Source organism: Stegostoma tigrinum, chromosome 10 (assembly GCF_030684315.1).
Source record: "Stegostoma tigrinum isolate sSteTig4 chromosome 10, sSteTig4.hap1, whole genome shotgun sequence".
Classification (NCBI taxonomy): domain Eukaryota; kingdom Metazoa; phylum Chordata; class Chondrichthyes; order Orectolobiformes; family Stegostomatidae; genus Stegostoma; species Stegostoma tigrinum.
The window spans coordinates 30,848,370-30,867,312 of NC_081363.1; the positions used below are offsets into that span (position 1 = coordinate 30,848,370).

Consider the following 18,943-nt stretch of genomic DNA (forward strand, 5'->3'; position numbering starts at 1 on the left):
GTGGAAACATGCACAATGAAGTGGATGAATTAGTCATGCTGTTAGATTAAATGGATACTGTAGTGTTTGGGATCATGGGGATGTGACTAGGGATGGGGACTGAAAATCCAGGGATTCAGTTTATAGGAAGGACAGAGAGGAAAAGGTTTTGGGGTAGCATTGCTGGTTAAACAGGATATCAGTGCAGTAGTGAGGAAAGATATTGGGTTTGGTGAAGTGGAATCTGTATGTGTAGAGCTCAAGCACAAAGGGAGCAGAAAATAATAGTGGGAGGTTGTATAGAAACCTCCAAACTGTAGTGGCTATGTTGGGGAGGGTATTAAAAATGAAATTCAAGAGACAAACATCATAAGTTTGGAAGTATCCCAAGATATTAAGTACATCAAGAGAAAGAGTAAAGATGCATTTGGGGTCAAAAGTGCAGTCTGTGTGTATAGCCAGAGGATATCAGCAGGGCCTCATTGATTTGTTTCCCTTGTACCTGTTGATTTGCTTTCTTTGGATGCTTGCTTGCACGTGGCACTGGGAGAGAGTAAAATCTTGTAAGGATCTGTTCTTTAGCCTACTGCTTACCCCCTAAATTCTTGATGCAAGACTTGTCATTCTATCTGTATTGTTAATACAAATGTGTACCGTGACCTCTGATTTATCACCCTCTACCTTCAGGAGGCCCACAGCTATCCAGTGACATCCCTTATCCTGGCACCAGGGAGGCAGTATGCCAAACTGGAGTCATGTCTATGGCTGCAGAAATGCCTGTCTTTTTTCCCTAACAAACAAATTGCCTACCACTGTCATTCCTCCTTTCTTCTTCCGTACTTACCCCACTCCACCCTACCCAGCCCCATATCCCTCTAAACCTTTCCTATCCATTTACCTGCCCAAATGTCATTTAAATGTTGTAATTGTACCTACCTCTACCACTTCCTCTGGCAGCTCATTCTGTATATGTACCGCCCTCTGTATGGAAAAAAGTTGTCCCTCAGGTCGCTTTTAAATCTTGCACCTCTTACCTTAAACTTATGGCCTGTACTCTTGGAAAAAGACCTTGACCATTCACCTTATTTACACCCTTCATGATTCATGTTTCATACCCTTCGTGAGGGTCACCTCTCAGCTTCTATTTCTTCGGGGGCATAAAAGTCCCAGTCTCTGCATATAGCTTAACAAGTCAGGCTAACTTTTCTAATTATTTAATCTTTAAAGATTCTCCCTTTACCTTAACTTTAGTCTCTCTATTCTTTTCTTGTCCCTGGTTGTTCTCAATTAATTCTAAATATATTCAGAATGATTACTGTTTTTAGCATTTGTGCCTAAGGTAGTTCCTTAGTAGCCAATCAACTGACTATTTTCTGTGATGTCACTTTTATCCTGCAGTTCAGTTGCGAGCAGTTGACTGAGTGAAACATGTGTATTGCAGGGAGGTGACTCCATTCACAGGTAAGTAAACCTCCAAATCCTCAGCTGTTGTTTTCAATACTCTTGTTCCATGCTACTACTCCACAGATCTAGCATTTACGGTTTTCTCTGTAATCAGTAGAGTTGATAAGGAGGAACCACTAGATGTGGTTGTAGACATGCTTGCTGAACCAGTGGGTTTGGTTGCAAACGTTTTGTCACACTCCTAGGTAACATCGTCAGTCCACCTCTGGTGATGTTGGTGTTTTGTCCTGCTGGTTATGTATATGCCTCAGTTTGTGGAGTGTTTGGAACCACTTCCAGCTCTGTTTCACAGTGATTTGTGCACAGGGTCGAATTCAATGTGTTTGATGGAGTTCCATCACCCCAACAAACTGAGGCACATAAGCAACAAGTGGGATGGAACACCAATGCTTCATTGGAGGTACACTGATGATGTTACTTAGCAGGGTAATGAAACATTTGCAACCAAACCCATGGGCTTGGTGAGCATGTCTATAGCCTCAACTACAACAAATTTTAAACCAGTAGGTATAGTTTACTTGGACTTTCAAAGGGAATTTGACAATGTCCCACATATAAAATTAAAGCACATGGGATCGGAGTAGTGTAACGATGTGGATAGAGAACTGGTTGGCAGAAAGGAAATGGGAGTAAATGGGTCATTCTGCGTGATAGTCAGTGACTAGTGGAATGCTGCCATGCTTGGTCCCCAGCTATTCGCTATTATATGTGATTTAGTTGAGGGAACTAAATGTAGTTTGCAGACAATACAAGGTGGGTGGGAAGATGAACTGTGAGGAGAATACATAGCAGATAAATACAGTATGGATAAATATGAAGTTATCCATTTTGGTAGCAAAAACAGAGAAAGATGTTCTGAATGACAGTGAGAACGAGATGTCCTCTAACAACAGTTGCTGAAAATCAGCGTGAAGGTGCAGCAGTGAAATAATATGATGGCCTTTGTAGCAAGACGATTTGAGTACAGGAGCTGGAATGTCTTGCTGCAATTGCTGGTGTACGTGAGTTCAAGTGCAACCTGATTCAAAGCTGTGTCCTAACATATCTAACTGCAGGGCATTCATGAGACTCTGCCTGGAGAGCAGTGTGTGTAGTTTTTAATCTCGTTATTTGATTGTGTGTGTGTGTGTGTGTGTGTGTGTGTGTGTGTGTGTGTACTGACACATGAAAAGAGATTGAATCAGTTAGAACTATATCCACATGGGTATAGAAGAGGGGAGAACTCATACGAATCTATTAAATTCTAATGTAGAAAGGATGTTCTCAATGGTTCTGGGCTCCCTGATCAGAGGCCAGTTTAAGGATACAGAAGAGGCCATTCAAGTCAATAGACAATAGGTGCTGGAGTAGGCCATTCGGCCCTTCGAGCCAGCACCACCATTCATTATGATCATGGCTGATCATCCACAATCAGTATCCTGTTCCTACCTTATCCCCATAACCCTTGATTCCACTATCTTTAAGAGCTCTATCTATCTCTATCTCTTTCTTGAAAGTATCCAGAGAGTTGGCCTCCACTGCCTTCTGGGGCACAGCATCCCATATATCCACCACTCTCTGGGTGAAGAGGTTTTTCCTCAACTCTGTTCTAAATGGCCTACCCCTTATTTTTAAACTGTGTCCTCTGGTTCTGGACTCACCCATCAGCGGAAACATGCTTCCTGCCTCCAGAGTGTCCAATCCCTTAATAATCTTATACACTTCAATCAGATCCCCTCTCATCCTTCTAAACTCAAGTGTGTACAAGCCCAGTCGCTCCAATCTTTCAACATATGATAGTCCCGCCATTCTGGGACTTTGGTGAAAACATATTTATCTTCATCTGAGTGGTAAGCCTGTGAAATCATAGAAAGCAGCTGAGGATGAAACATTGAATGTTTTTGAGGTGATATGATGTGGAGGTGTCGGGGTGGACAAGGTCAGAAATCACACGACACCAGGTTCTATAGGCCAACAGGTTTAGTTGAAAACTCAAACTTGCAGAGCCTTAGCGCTTCTTCGGGTGTTAGTGTAGACTGAGGCTGCAAAGGTTTGTATTTTCAACTGAACCTGATGTGACTTCTGACCTTCAAGAGAGAGATATAGTTCTTAGGGCTAAAGGGATCAAAGTGTATGAGGCAAAAGCTGGAACAATGTCTACTCCTGCTTCTATTTTCTATGTTTCAATATGATTTTATTTAACATTCCAGCCACACTTGTCAAATATAATTTTAAACTTGTAAAATTAGAAATAATTAAGCTTTGATTTTAGTAGTTTACATAACAGTAAAGGACTCTATACAAATCTATAACTGGAAAAGTCAGTTAAAATATGAAATACAGTTCTACATATCTTCCCTATGACTGAATTATTTAATATACAATAAACTATACCCAAAAATGTATTATTCATTTGGAAATCAGGACTTAAAATTTTTAAAATGCATGTGCGTCAAGGGATATTGAAAGAAATAGAAGATTATGCACACTAACCAGTTCATATTACGCAGCACTTTAAAAATTGGCACAATTGAAGTTTAATCCTGTTCAAAACAATCTTTGCGTAATAAAATTTTGGAAAAGCTCAGCAGGTCTGGAAACATCTGTATAGAGAGAAACAGGAATTCACATTATAGCTCTGGACCAGTCACAATCAACTCAAAGAAGTGACACTCAGACAGAGTCTTATTTGACTCAAAATGTTAACTATCCACAGATGGTGCCAAACTTACTTCAGTTTTTCTAGCACTCTTTATTTCAGATTTCTAGCATCCACACGACTTGCTTTTTAACAATTTCTTGCATGGTTGCTTGAGAAATGTTTGTGTGCACATTTCAAAAAGTTCAGACTTCTGGAACTCTGCAATATTCTTGTACGAACAATCCATTTAACAATGTAATTGATTAGCAAAAGAACAACTTGTTCTACGATTTCATGTTTTGTACTTCTTCAAAAAAACATTATTTTTTTTGCTATTAGTCAGTCAGACTACTAACAGGTTGCTACTAATGTCTCATTGACTTGTGCTAGTAGCCACCATGGATCTTACGCAGCTCGTCTGATCTTCCCTTTCAGTGAACATAATCAATCCAAATGCTCTCCTTATGGGCCTCAGTGTCAGCTTATCAGCCCACCAACATGTTAGATTTTCTAAAATTTATAATTCACAGAACAAAAAAAATTCAATACTTTTCCCAAATTAACTACCATAAACCCTTATTTTTACAAAAAAAACTGAAAAATACATACATATACTATTTTCAAAGTGAGTTGATGTAATTCCAGCATGGCAATGCAGTATTTTAACATCACTTCAAAATTTATTTTACTTGGACGTTTCCACATTGAGAATCTGAAAACTCAATCAAATATCTCCATTAACTTATTACCATTAACTTAATACCTCCCAATTGGCTTTAATCAAAATGAATAAACATTTTCAGCACTTCACTGGTAACTCATGGCAAAAGGTCTTTTTTTTCTCTGAATAGAAAATCTTTATGGCTAATTCTTGTACTCCATATAACTACACATATATAGTTGAATGATACTTTACAATGACATTTTATAAATATATCTCGTTATAAATTTTTCTTTAAGCTGCCATACTTTTACAAATTCAACATCTGAATATATGTTGAATATGACACAAAGTAGTTTATAACATACATTCTCCTCTTCAAAGCTAGTGGGAAATGCTTGGATATAGGTTCACAGTTCTCACAATCTTCATAGTCTTAATCCATGTTTTGGCTTACTTTTAAAACATGGAGGTTTCACACTTCCAGCCTCTAGCAACCATGTACTTTGCAACAAGACTTGCAGCATAGTATTTTAGTTGATGTTTCATTACTGATACCTCCCACTTTGGTATCAGGAATACAAAAAAAACTGTAAAATTCCACTAATTAAGAGTCATTTGGAATATTTTTTTAAAATCCTGGCAATAAGTTCAAGTTTTGCATAGTTGAATAATGACAGTCCCTGCCTAAGCAACGATTTTTACCAGTCCAAACTGGGCATTTGTACAAAATGCCAAACTCAATTTATAAGTAAGGGCAACATTTTTCTTTAATTTCTTCCATGGCATTATGTGTTGAACACTAATTAGAACTTGCAATTCTCTACAACAAAGGCACGTGGATCGGCGTAGATGAATAAATTGGATAGCCAAGGGGAGGATCTGCTGACTGTACTGTTAAATTTCTCAGTAATACAGGATGTGCTTGTATACTGTATCGCTCCTCATCATCATTTGTGGCATAAAGAAGTTCCCATGATAGGTTGGCCCACTGGCCTCTTATTGCTTCTGCATTCAGTCTGCCAACCTGCAACAACATTTCCTGCAGTGACAGCACACGTCCAGTATATGTACTCTGCAAGGACAAATAAAATAGTCTTAACTCCTCTGAAAACAAAGAAAAATAATGTTTAAATGTTACCGTAACAAAATTATACGGGCAAGTAATTTGTTACAGAAATGATTTCTTAAGCAAAACCATACAATTTTACTTGTTTCAGGATTTGTACAGCAAAATTGTATCGATGGAAAATAAGACGCCAATTTGACTGTCTAGCACTGTTTTCTCTAAATGAAAATGCTTAAAAGTTCACGTTTTATTCATCATGCACTAGAGTGTTAGAAATGCCAGCATTTGAATGAGGATTAAGGCACTCCCACCTTTCTATGCCACTGTTTAAAGCACAGCTCAATCTAATCAACTTTTTCCTCCAGCAACACCACTCATTTGCCAAATCTAGCTGTCTGCAAATTTCCTGCCTTGATTATCGACATAATAGCAATGACAGTACTTCAAACAGTTGGACATGTTTGCAAACATTTTCTTTTTCTCCTCGGGAGCAAAATAATCAAACATAACTGTAGAAATGTATATATTTAAACGGAGTAGTTTAGTTATAGGTCAATGAATTCAAAGACAGATTAACGAACCAATAAATGATGTTCGAGTCATAGAAGCTGCAGAATCCCTACAGTGTGAAAATAGGCCATTTGTCAAATCTGAACTGACACTCAGCATTCCACCAAGACTATGCACCCTCACCCTAGCCCCCTAACTCCTATACACCACGGCTAATCCACCTCACCCACAAGTCTCTGGATACTACGTAGGAAGTGAGCATAGCTAATTCACCTAACCTGAACACTGGAAGGAAACTCATGCAAACACAAGAACATGCAAACTCCACACAGTCACTGAAAGCTGGAATTGAACCTGCTTCCCTGGTGCTATGAGGGAGCAGTACTGACCACTGTGCCACCTCTCAGACTTGAAAATAAGCCATCATCCTGACAATTTGGACTAAAAGTACAAAGTTAAAATATACCACTTATTTAGTCTCAAAAAAAAACTCTAATATATATTTTTAACTAAATGTTTTCATTACCAAAAAGGTTTAAAAGTAATACTGACAATACATTATCAGCAAAGCATTACAAAGAAATGCTAAGATTTACTATCATAAGTACCAATGGGCACTATTATAGCTCTGCTTTATATATTTTGTATATTAATTTAACCCTTTAATATTTTCATTGAGTGCTCAACACGAGTCTGTGGCTTGGTAAAAGCCTATTGACTATTGATAAAAATAGTCAAATGGGTATTTTGAAAATAAAAGTCTTACATTTATGAAACTTCAAACGTTCCAAAATGCTTTTTCAGATAGGATTGTGACAAAAGGCATGTTAACGTGCGATTTTGAAAACACTTTCTGCTAATGAATAAAATTAGGTTAGGAGGATAATGTAGATCTGTTGATTAAAATGGGAGATGGATCATACTAAATGAGTCAGTAGAGCATGGTGTGCCTGCTAGGACACAGGTGAGAAAATATTGTAGAAAAGCCATTTAAAATGTAGGATTTGATATTGATATGTTATTAAAATGAGCCAGTCATTGACAACAAATGTCAACTTTAAAGGTTTGAAGTAGGAGTTAGCGTTCTGGTGAAATTATAGTTTTAGGTCTGCTGGTGACTTCACCAATAAAGAAAACCTTTTAGGGGTAAAATGCACTCTGAAGTGATAAAGATATATTATAGTGGGAAAGAGGCATATGCGGAAATGTTCCTAAACTGAAAATGAGGAATCTTAGCAATGAATCATATATGAGGTTTGAAGCCAGATCAGGACAGAACTGGAGCTGGGACCAGTCAGACTGAACTTCTGAAAGAATCTTAGACTTCCATGTTCCCTCTAAGCCTGCCATTTTCCAATTTTCTTGAAGAGCGGAATCTCTAGTATAGCAAACGTGTGTGGGTTAGTCTCTTCAAATCTACCCTGATCATGTCATGCATTAGTACATCTTTCTTTTCTCAACAAAATGATATACTATTCCAGGATCATGCTGGTGGGCGAGGTGATCCAATCTAAGTACTTTTTTAGTGTATTTATTTCAATATGCAAGAGACAATGGCAGAATGGGCATAGCAAACTGCCTGTAAACGTCAACCTCCTGCCTTTGCCCCAATTTTCTTGGTACCAGCACCTGCCCCAAACAAATTCCCCACCTAATGAGAAGGGGGAGAAAAAGATAGACTTACCTTCTCATGCTTCGACTAGCAGACTTTAGGACCCAAAAACATTGTAACCTGTGACAGAGTGACCGACTCTCTCTCTCCCTCAAGTCTCAACTCTTAATGAGCTGACTTGTAGGCAATCCAGTGAGTTATCCTGCCAATGTCAGTGGTGTGTTACTTACTACCTGACATGCTCACCCCGACAGAAAAAAACTGCAGAAAATCTCAGTTGCATCCGAGTCAGAGACAGGACTGCTGCCTGTTAAGTCAGACTGGTGTAGTATCAGATGGACTTACCAAACTCGGGTCATATCCCAAAGAGAAGAGGTAAGGCTTTTCCTGCAGTACAGCCTGTTGCCACTCAGACTCTGACATCATACCAATGAACCAGTCTCTCTCATATTCTTCTAAATAATTTACCAACTCAACAAAGTCTTCAACGGGGCCCAGGCTGGCTTTGTCAAACATCAATTTGAAGGTGTATCTATAAAAAGAAATAATTCACCATGAGCAGATTCTGCATTTAGTAAATTCACCCATGTAGCTACATGCAACAAATTGCAGTTTTATCAGTTAGCCACGGATTCATAACAACAGTTCTTTTAATTACCTGAATGCTTTTAGTGCAAGTGCAAGCAGTTCTGGCTTTTGGGTCAGCCAATCTAAGCCCAAGGACCAAGGTATATCACCAGAATACACTTTGAAGACTTGATTAGGGCTTGGGATTGTAGAGTCTGTTCCTAACATTATGCCGTAACAAGACATCACCACCTGGGCATACATCGCTCTCAAAGTCTTATCTCCTTTCACTTCAAAGATAATAGAAGATTTTTCATCAGATTGGACAACATCCATAAGAGTAAGAACAAATGAATACCAATCATCAGGAAAGGATTTCAACAATTTTTGGAGCTGTAGAGAAGGGAATGGTCCTGATCTCCAATTTTCTGGCACTTTAAGCTTACTTGAATAAGGAGAACTGAAAACAACCAGTGGGGCTATTTCTCGGTTACCACTTCCCATAAGTCTCTTTTCGCCTTTGTCAATAGCAGGAAGCCCATATGTAGGAGTGTTTTTTGGTAATTCTTCATTTATATCAGGAGATAAACTTCGTGTTTCAAGGCTCCCTGGAATGCATGTTACTATAGGTTTTGTACTCCTTTGTTGCATATCTATCATGTTTTTAACTAAACTTATTCTAGTCTTTCTTCCAATGGATTCCAGTTCAAATATATCACCATCTGACCATTCATTAAATGTTTCTGAATTTATGCTGGAATCTTTGGGACTTGTAGAAGATTCTGTTTGTACTGAAGTAAGTGTACACTCATCTGACCAGGTTCTATTTTGTTGTAATGGCTGGATGTCTTGTCTATTTTGACAAGATTTTGACTTATTAGTCGAACGTAAAAGCACCCAAATGAAAACTTTGGCAAAATCTTCCTTTATCTGTTTTAAATTTTCATGAGTGTCAATGATTCCTGTTAAAATATTCCGTGCATCAGAGTAAACTTCTACTGGTAGTACTGCACACGGAGTCAAGATGTTGCCAAGATGCTGGTTTATAGGGCAAGTTTTTGCTTGGTCTTCTTGTTCAAAGGCCATCTCAAACACCTCATCAACCCGTCGAGCTTCAGCAGTGTGGCACGATGTTTCTTGTAGCTCTAATCCCTGACAAAACAGTAATTTCACACTAAATATTAAAAAAGTTAATCAAAATATGAACATTCAATAAGAAAATGTAAGTATGACATAATCATGAAATCAGACTCCAGTACACTATTATAATTTTAATTGGAAAACTTTTTAATTCACCATTTACTCCAATTCACATCATTCTTGGCTGACCAAACATCCACCAATGCCATTCAGTATGTGGGTGAGAGAAATAAAATACAGATCAAACTGACTATCCTTCACATTCTTTCTTCCCTGTGTGGACGCTTGTGACTAATACTGCAGGCTTCAACAAACAAATTTACTAACTCCAATTATGTGAATTTCAGGAACAAGAACAAAATTGCTGGAAAAGCTCAGCAGGTCTGGCAGCATGTGTGGAGGAGAAAACAGAGTTAACGTTTCAGGTCTGGTGACCCTTCCTCAGAACTGATGGTGGCTGGGAAAACAGCAGTTTATATGCAGAAAATAGGGAGGTGGGTGGGGTAGGAAGTAAATGATAGGATAAAGCCCAAAGAGAGAGAAAGACAGTTGGACATACAAAGGAGTTGCTAATGATCAGGCTGGGAGGGTGAATAGTTGTTAATGGGGACTGTTGGTGCCTAACAACGGGGGGGTGTGTAGTGGAAGGCTATGTGGTAACAAGACCTGATGTGCGGGATGGGGGCTGGGACATGGGGGAGTTTAGGCCCTAAAATTATTGAACTCAATATTGAGTCTGGAGGGCTGTAGGTTCCCCAAGTGGAAAATGAGGTATTGTTCCTCCAGCTTGCACTGGGCTTCACTGGAACACTAGCAAGCCGAAGATAGAGATATTGACCCGGGAGCAAAGTGATGTATTGAAGTGGCAGGCAACAGGTAGTTCAGGGTCTTTCTTTGCGAGCAGAATGTAGATGTTCTGCAAAGCTGTCACCAAGTCTATGTTTCATTTCCCCAGTGTAGAGGAGACCACATTGTGAGCAGCGAATGCAATAGACTAGATTCTTGGAAGTGCAGGTGAAGTGTTGATACACTAGTTTTCACTCAGACCCTAAAAGAGTGAAGGAAGCGTTGTAATAAATATGGGCATGCTTACAAATAAGTTAGAAAATTGCTGTCGCAATCATATTAATTTTTTCTTTAACGTTTCTCATTCTCACTAGATCATTGGTTCCCCATTATTCTTAGAATATGCCGTGTGCTTTCTACCAAGAAAGTTTTAAAATATTTGTAAAATAATTTTTATGAGAAAAGGGAAAAAAAGGCTGACTTTATCTTGGCCTGCTGTGTTCATCTAGCCCCACACTTTGTTATCTTGGATTCTCCAGCATCTGCAGTTCCCATTATCTCTAACTTTATTTTATCTCTTTACTTGGGATGGTTTCCCTGTGCAGCATGAGTTTGGCAGAATAATACACCAATAGATTGCTCCTAGTTTGCTACTATAGCTCCAAAACCTGTGATGAGCAAGTAGTCCAGAAAACAATACAGGGGGAAAAAAAAGTATTTTTCTGGAAAGTAAAAATGTTAAATTTCCCCTTCTGTTAGCAACTTAGCATTTGTGAGAAAATTGTGGGTTAAAATTGCCAGTTGAAATCTAGTACTTCTGCCCTACCCTCCCAATTTATTTCTGAGCTCCCCCCTCCCAGTCCTGATGAAGGGTTCTGACCCACCCCCTTGACGACATGTCCATCCTGAGCTGCCTCCAATGTCACAATGCGGCCACACGAAAATTGGAAGAACAACATCTGTGTTCCTCCAGCTCCACACTGTATTGAATCTGTCAACTGATTAAGTGTCTATAGTGCTGGGTTTTATGACACACAGAAAAACAACGGCAGGTGCCTTGAGCAGTTTGCGTTTAGTTCAGAAGAAACAGGTTTCAGTTCAGAAGTTTCATATCAACAGAAATTCAGATTATTTTGCGTAATCTTCAACCTATGAGAATTTGCGCAGAAGTTGCATGGTCTCAGATCTGGAAGGAAGTTTCAGCCATCAACATTATGAAGAGTTGGTTAAGAAAAAGAGTTAAAACAAGATTGATACTTTACTAGGTTTAAATGACTATAGATGATATCGGGATGAATTCGGCTGAATCTATTTTTTCTGTTTTAATTTTGTGTTCCTTTGATAAAGGACATTGGCATTCTTGTGTGAAAATGTTCAGTAACAAACCACAATAGTAACTAAACTGGGATCTGAATCTGCCGACTATTATCATCAGAGATAGTAGGAACTGCAGATGCTGGAGAATCTGAGATAACAAGGTGTGGCGCTGGATGAACACAGCAGGCCAAGCAGCATCAGAGGAACAAGAAAGCTGACGTTTTGGGTCTACACCCCTATTATCATCAGCGGGGATTGTAACAAATCCTGTAATGCTTTTTATCCGGGGTATGAAGCCTTCTTACCTTAATGCTAATACAGCAGTAGCCAAAACCGCGCTCCAAAACCAAGACCCACATTAGTCGATCCTGGAAGCGGCACAGGAAATGAGAGCCAGGTGAAGGGTTCCCTTGAATTAAAGTGTCTAGTAATTAGTACATAGAATACACTAGAATTTTAAAACAAAATGTAAGTTTAAGATTTATATATATACTGTGACAAATTCCACTGTATACTATTTTAAAAAGCAAAGAATCAATTTTGGGTATATTGTATCATAAAACACTAATTCAATACAAGCACACTTACATTTACTGTAAAAATTTAAATCAAAGATTGAAGAAGCTTGGATCGCCCCATGCAGCTCCAATACATCTGGCTTCTGGCATTAAATGCTTAAATGTGAACTGATGACCCATAAACTGAGTTTGCGGAAATAAAGAACTCCTACTCAATAACAATGATTTCTTTGAATCTTTACACCCTGAATATGTGTCACAACCATTTACAAATAGAAATGAAAAATAAAACAAAAGTTAGATTTAATAAGTAACATCCTCTAATGTTACAACAGTGGATTTGTGGATATCTCAGGATGTAAAACTTGATATGAATAAACTAGTCCTCCCCATACAATTGTTTCAATTTTCAAGGTGCCTTTCCAACTGAAGTGAAGAAAGTCGTTAAAACTTCTCTGATGCAATAACAATATTGAATGTTTTATCCCGAACGGTGAAAGCACGTTGTAGTATATCAATCTGATACAGGTTTTCATGTTTATAACCAGGATATGGGTTAACTAATTCTTTAATCTCCCATTGTATGGACTTTTGATCTCTTCAAAATATCAGTGTTCAACAAAACTTGATCAAAACTAACCTTGGCTTGAAAAAGTAGATCAAAAACTTACCTGAGCTGAGGAATATTAAGTGATCAGATGATCAAGAACAATAACATTCAAACATGAAATTATTCTTCACCTACCCAAACTGCCAGCAGAAAATGCTGTAGAAAATGCATTTGCCAGGTTGTGCATCATATGCTGGTAATATACAGAATCAGGACATATGCATGCAGCAGCACCCACAGATCCAGGCCAGGTCTTACTAGGTCTTGGAAATCCCACGAGAAACACTGGAAGTGTAAACAGTGGAAGTAAAGGCGCCGAAAGTGCTGAAGCAAGAGCAATGATTGTCAGGACAACAGGGAACAGAATAACATTTAATGTAATTATAATGCTTGAAGACTTCCGGCGTTGCTTCTTTTCTGTCCAGGAGGAGACAAGTACAGTCAAAGCAAATTTGAGCTTGGATGTTGCTTGAAAGAAACGATCTCGTATAATACCAACCTACAAAAGGGGATTAAAAATATTAGTTATAAAGCTTCCCAATTTTCAAATAGAATGACTGAAGAAATTACTTTTTCTCACCCTTTTAACTTCACATTCATTATGAATATTTAAACTATTTTTATGCAATTAATATGTTCTAAAACCATTTGCATTTACAGGGGTAGTAGGAACTGCAGATGCTGGAGAATCAGATAACAAGGTGTAGCGTTGGATGAACACAGCAGGCCAAGCAGCATCAGAGGAGCAAGAAAGAGGCTTTGCAGTGGGGTTAAAATTGTTTCAGAGATGGCCGGAACTGCAGATGCTGGAGAATCTGAGATAACAGAGGCTTCGCAGGGGGGTGAAAAATGTTTCAGAGATTTCTGAAGAAGGGCGTAGGCCCGAAATGTCAGCCTTCCTGCTCCTCTGCTGCTTGGGCCTGCTGTGTTCATCCAGTTCTACACCTTGTTATCTCTGCATTTACAGGGGGTTCTGCGAAAATGCAACAGTTGCATTCTTGTGCAACCTCGTGTTATAGAAAATTGCACTATAGAAATAATGGAGTCTATGGGAAAAGTGGGTTGTGGGGCAGACCACCATAAAACATAACTCAAAATCTCTTGGAAATCACTCAAGCCTAACACAAAGGATAGCACAATTTGAATAAATGTTTTATTCAAATCTAATAATGAAATAAAAGTAAATTTAACACCCTTTGAAAAAAATGTCAAGATGCCTTGATGGAGGAGGAGGTTTTAAAGGTTACTCTCAGCAGGGGCAGAGGGTCATCATCATCACATTCAGGTGCAGTTGTGGTTGCAGGATTAGGACAAAAAAAGGTAATCCAGAAGAGGATGGCTGCGGTTCATTGTCCTCTAACTATTTCTTGGGTGTTGGCTTAAAGAAGACATCCAGTTTTGCTGTTTTGCCCTTTCTCTTCTTTCATGAGTAAGATTTTATTCCATGAACTGCTACCTTGCTGTGTTCTGCACTGTATTCATTGTCCACTAACAGCTGCAACTGCATCTCAATTTCGCTCAGGATAGAAGACAATATAAAAAAGTGGTGCTGCATGCTGGACTACTACTTTTTCATCTTCAGCTTCCACTTACCCCTCAGTGACAAATTGTTGTAGATCTGCTGTGGAGAGGTCTTCACAGTGGGACTCAAGCAGCTCGTCAACATCCTCAATCTCCACTTCTTCAAATCCAACTTGTTTTGCAAGATTAACAAAATGTTCTTTGATTCTTGGGAGTTCTTCTGATGGGTCAAACGTTTTAAAAATCTTGAAAAAATTTGGGAGAAGTTTCTGTCAAACTGCATGCAAGCAGTTCTTACTGACATCATCCCAGGCCTCCACGATAATGTCAATTGCATTCTTGGTGTTAAAGCTCTTCCAAAATTGAAAAACACTGTCCTTATCCCCCTCAGTGGCTACAGTCAGCCTCATAAATGTACGCCTTAAATAATAAGCTTTAAAAGCTGCTTTTGCACCCTGGTCCATGTGTTGAAGGAGACAGATTGTGTTTAGGGTAGAAATAGCACTTTGACGTTTTCACAAAGCTCACCAATGGTGGGATGATGGCTTAAGCACATTATCCAGGATGAAGAGAATCTTAAAATCCAAATTTTTTTTTTCCTGCAGTACTTTCTTAAAACATCTTCTAACGTCAACAATAAGATTAGAAAAAATTTGTCCCATCATCCAACCTTTTTTGCTTGAGCTAAAGTAAACACCTAGAGTAGACTTAAGCTAACCTTTCAAGACTCACAAATTGGCAGAGCAGTACACCACCACAGGCTTAAGTTTTAAATCTCATTGGCATTGGTACCCAGCAGCACAGTCATATGATTCTTTGCCACCTTAAAGTCTGGAGCATGTGTTTCATTCATAGAAATGTAGGTTCCCGAAAGCATTCATTTCCAGTATAAACCCGTCTCATCCAAATTGAAAATGTGATCTAAATTGTAGCCTTCTTCATCAATTAATCTTTTTACTATGGGAGGAAATGCTCTTCATCTGCACTGGCAGTTTCACAACATAGCTTTACGTTATGGAAAGCAGAGCAGTTCTTAAATCCAGCAAATTAGCCACTGCTGCTAGCACTAAAGGCAGGCACATCTGCAGGATTTTCATTTTTTTTTAAGTTAGATCTTCATAAATTGAGAAGGCTATTCGGTTTTATTGTGGTCTCAGACCACTTTGTTATTTGCTCTTAGACCATAGGACATAGGAGTGGAAGTAAGGCCATTTGGCCCATCAAGTCCACTCCGCCATTTAAATCATGGCTGACGGGCATTTCAACACCACACACTTCGAAGCGACTCCATCTTCTCAAGTTCCTTTGTCCATGACCTCTCAGATTTTCTAGCACTCAGACTTGTTCCAGCAATACAGCTTTACTCTTTTCTGCATTGTCTCTAATGGCATGTAAGATTTTTATTCCTGTTATGCGAAATATATCACGAGTTCTCTCATTACACTCAAAACACTTTATAACATCTAGCTTTTCTTCCCGTTACTATAGCCTTTCTTTTACATTCACCACCCTCAATGTTATCACCAGGACACTTCTTGCTACCACTCTTGACACTTTGTCCTTGCATTTTGTGGGTAACATGGCAGAATTTTGTAAACAAAAACATTACTGTACTCACAGAAAATGTGATGATCGCATGATGCTGACACAGTCTCTTTTGGTGCTAACCCATTACACATGCTCAGGTGATGTTAACGCTCATTGATGGAATTGCATTATAGCCAATATGTGTTTTAGAAATAACATTCCCCTAATTGTCAGTTGTGTTATAGCTAATTAATGTCGCTAGAATACGTGTTATAGGAGAACCCCCTGTATTTGAAATCATTAACATAGAAAATTCCAAGATACCTTGCAAGAACTTAAATAAGGCAAAATAAAATGTAAAGGAGAACGAAATCAAGATAGTTATGACTGTTGGACAATTGGAAGAAGAACAGTATTAAAAATAGTTCTCTGCTCAACATATAAGTATAGTCAAAGCAAACTTCAGTAACTCTGTGTGCAGTTTGATTCTAACTTCTGAACACAGTTAATATTAAGACCTCACCATAAAAAATGTTGAAACTTATGTCCTACAAATTAAAGCACGTACTGTGTAAAAAGCTAGGTTAAATACTTACACAGTGTAAACAAAAATACCGAATTTCCTCAAACTAAATAAACCAAAGAGATTCAGAAAGCAGCGAATCTCACGTAGCCAATGCAATGCCATCAGGAAATCTATGTTTTTATCCAACATAGGAGGGCTGGTGCATTGATTCCCAGTGCAACAAACTACAATCCAGTCTATTATATTTTTTCATTTAAATATTACATACAACTTGTCGTGTCATTGGCTGAATGTAGCCTGGGGCAGAACATGCAACTTTTCTGGTCCACTCAGTTCAACATTTCAACAAACTCACTAAATCTATGGTTAAACTATTAACCTCATTTTCTAAAAGTAAAAACCTATAACTGAGATAGTAACTTAAAAAATAAGACCAATTAAAAGTGTGATACTGTCTTTTGGAAGCCAATTCAAGTTAAAATTGATTGGCTATATGACAAAAAGTGCTGGACCAAATTCTCTTCCTCATATCTGCACCAGTAAGAAAGTCAAAAGAATAAAGCATTTGTACCAACGTGGGGAAAACAAAGCAAGACAATACCCAATATATTGTGTAAGAGTCAACATTTGAGAAACTCAAGGTTCCTTTTGAAAAAATATTTGTTTCGGTAATAACCATATACATTCAGAAATGGACAGGCAGAATCAGAACCTAACTTACAGTGAATAACCAAATATTATTATTACAGCATTATTTTCAGTTTCTGAATTTTATTGTACACACAGTAGAAATATTTTAAAATACTATTTCATTTTTGTACAGTGCCTCTTTGCTCTGTGAAACTCCATTAATTGCTTTTAAAACTGTCCGAATTATGTCTTCCAGTGATCCCACTGGATTCAGTAAAGCTGAAACGTATACAGAGAGGCAAGTAACTAAACAGGAAAATGTACAAAATAAAAATCGCAGTTACCATCAGGAGTTGGATTCCTGTACCTATACTGTTCCACCACACCAAACTTGAATGCACTGTGGCAAGTCGTACAATTGCTATCACAACCACTTCCAATAGAGCATTCTCTGTATTCTGCCATACCTGTTAAAATAATCAGATTCTGCTTTACAAAAAAGAATTAAAAACAAAGGCATGTTCCATTATACAATTATTAATAATGGTTTATCATTAAATGGAACTTCAATTTAGTGGTCAGTAGTGAATGAATTACACTTATAGCTGCTCCCAAACCTTTCATGGGCTTTGGGGAGCAACTTGTAGTAGTTGGGAGTCTGATGCAGCATAATGTTCTCTATGGGTGATCAGTAACCCCTGATTAGGGCAAGCAATAGCCTGTCTCTGCTACCAATCATACTAAAGGAATATTTACTGAGCTATAGAATTTGAGTCACTAAGTGTAACTAAGAACGTTTAATTCATTGTATAAAAAGTACAGAAAATAAAAATCAGAAAGAAAAAAAACGAGAGAAAGAAGAATGAAAGAGTTAAATAAAATTATGGCAGAGTTACAAAATATTTAAAGATTGAAGTAAGATACAGAAATTGGAAAAGGAAATTTCAGCATCACATAATTTGACCTACCACTGCTAGAAAGTTCCTTACAGAGGAAAGAAGAAAAGAGGCAGAGTTGAAGTTTTACGTCTTGCTCTCATCAGGAATGAATGACAAGAAATAAGAAGATGCTCATTAGTTGGTAAATGGACTCCAAAAGAGGTACGGCCATGGAGAATGTACCAAGGGACAGTTAACTGCCAAACTTTGTTTAAATTGTCAATGCCTTGACCAATCAGAGCTAACATGTCTAGTTCTAAATTTAAAGAAAAGCTTGACAATTAACTGTTCCCTGGTGCACTGTCCATGGCAACACCACTACCAGAAGTCAACTCGCCAGCCAACCAGTAAATCTTTTTGTGCAATAAAAATTGTTGTTCCCACTGAGATTTGGAACTTCTTGTGGTAATGAGAGTAAGGCGAAAGCTTAAACAGCAGGAATCCTTTCTTCCAAGTCCTGTAGTGCCAAGTTACAATTTCCTTTCATTTAAATAGTAAAATCTCTTTTTTTTGTTTCCATACTTGGTATACCACCAAATTCTTGTTTTCTGTGTTTGAAAGTAGTGTCTCTTAGCAAGATGAGCAGCGACTAAAAAGGAGCAATGCAAACTGCACAGCAACTTCATGATTTCTACACTTAGGATTTTGCAGGCTCCGTAAGTTTTCTGACTTAACCCTTAATAACATTGACCGCTAAAAGCCTCAGCTTTGGCCTGGATCTTGAAATCTTGATAGTGGTTAATTTTAAGGTGATCACCACTCTTGACAGCTGCAGTGGTACCTGAATATCTGATGATTTCATTTATACTCAAGTGCAGAAGCAGCAATACACCTGAATGGGATCCAGAGGAATCTTGGTTGATGATTCTGCCAAGATCAGTCATTTGGGAACTTTGGCTAATTGCCCAGCCTTCTTTTTCCCAGGGCTGCACCCCATAGGCTCACATC

At 38.3% G+C, this 18,943-nt stretch overlaps 1 protein-coding gene across 3 annotated transcripts in view; it reads right to left on the reverse strand.

The window, feature by feature from the left end:
• Nucleotides 1-3,689: 3,689 nt before the first annotated feature.
• Nucleotides 3,690-18,943, reverse strand: part of pcnx4 (pecanex 4) — a 33,572-nt gene continuing 18,318 nt past the window's right edge. For all 3 annotated transcript variants that reach the window (XM_048537292.2, XM_048537290.2, XM_048537291.2), the window contains exons 6-11: nt 17,402-17,524; nt 12,989-13,352; nt 12,031-12,134; nt 8,574-9,634; nt 8,261-8,447; nt 3,690-5,799 (exon numbers count right to left, since the gene is read on the reverse strand). In XM_048537292.2, coding sequence (XP_048393249.1) covers nt 5,548-5,799; nt 8,261-8,447; nt 8,574-9,634; nt 12,031-12,134; nt 12,989-13,352; nt 17,402-17,524 — 2,091 coding nt within the window. In that variant the 3' untranslated portion in view covers nt 3,690-5,547. The remainder of the gene's footprint in view (nt 5,800-8,260; nt 8,448-8,573; nt 9,635-12,030; nt 12,135-12,988; nt 13,353-17,401; nt 17,525-18,943) is intronic.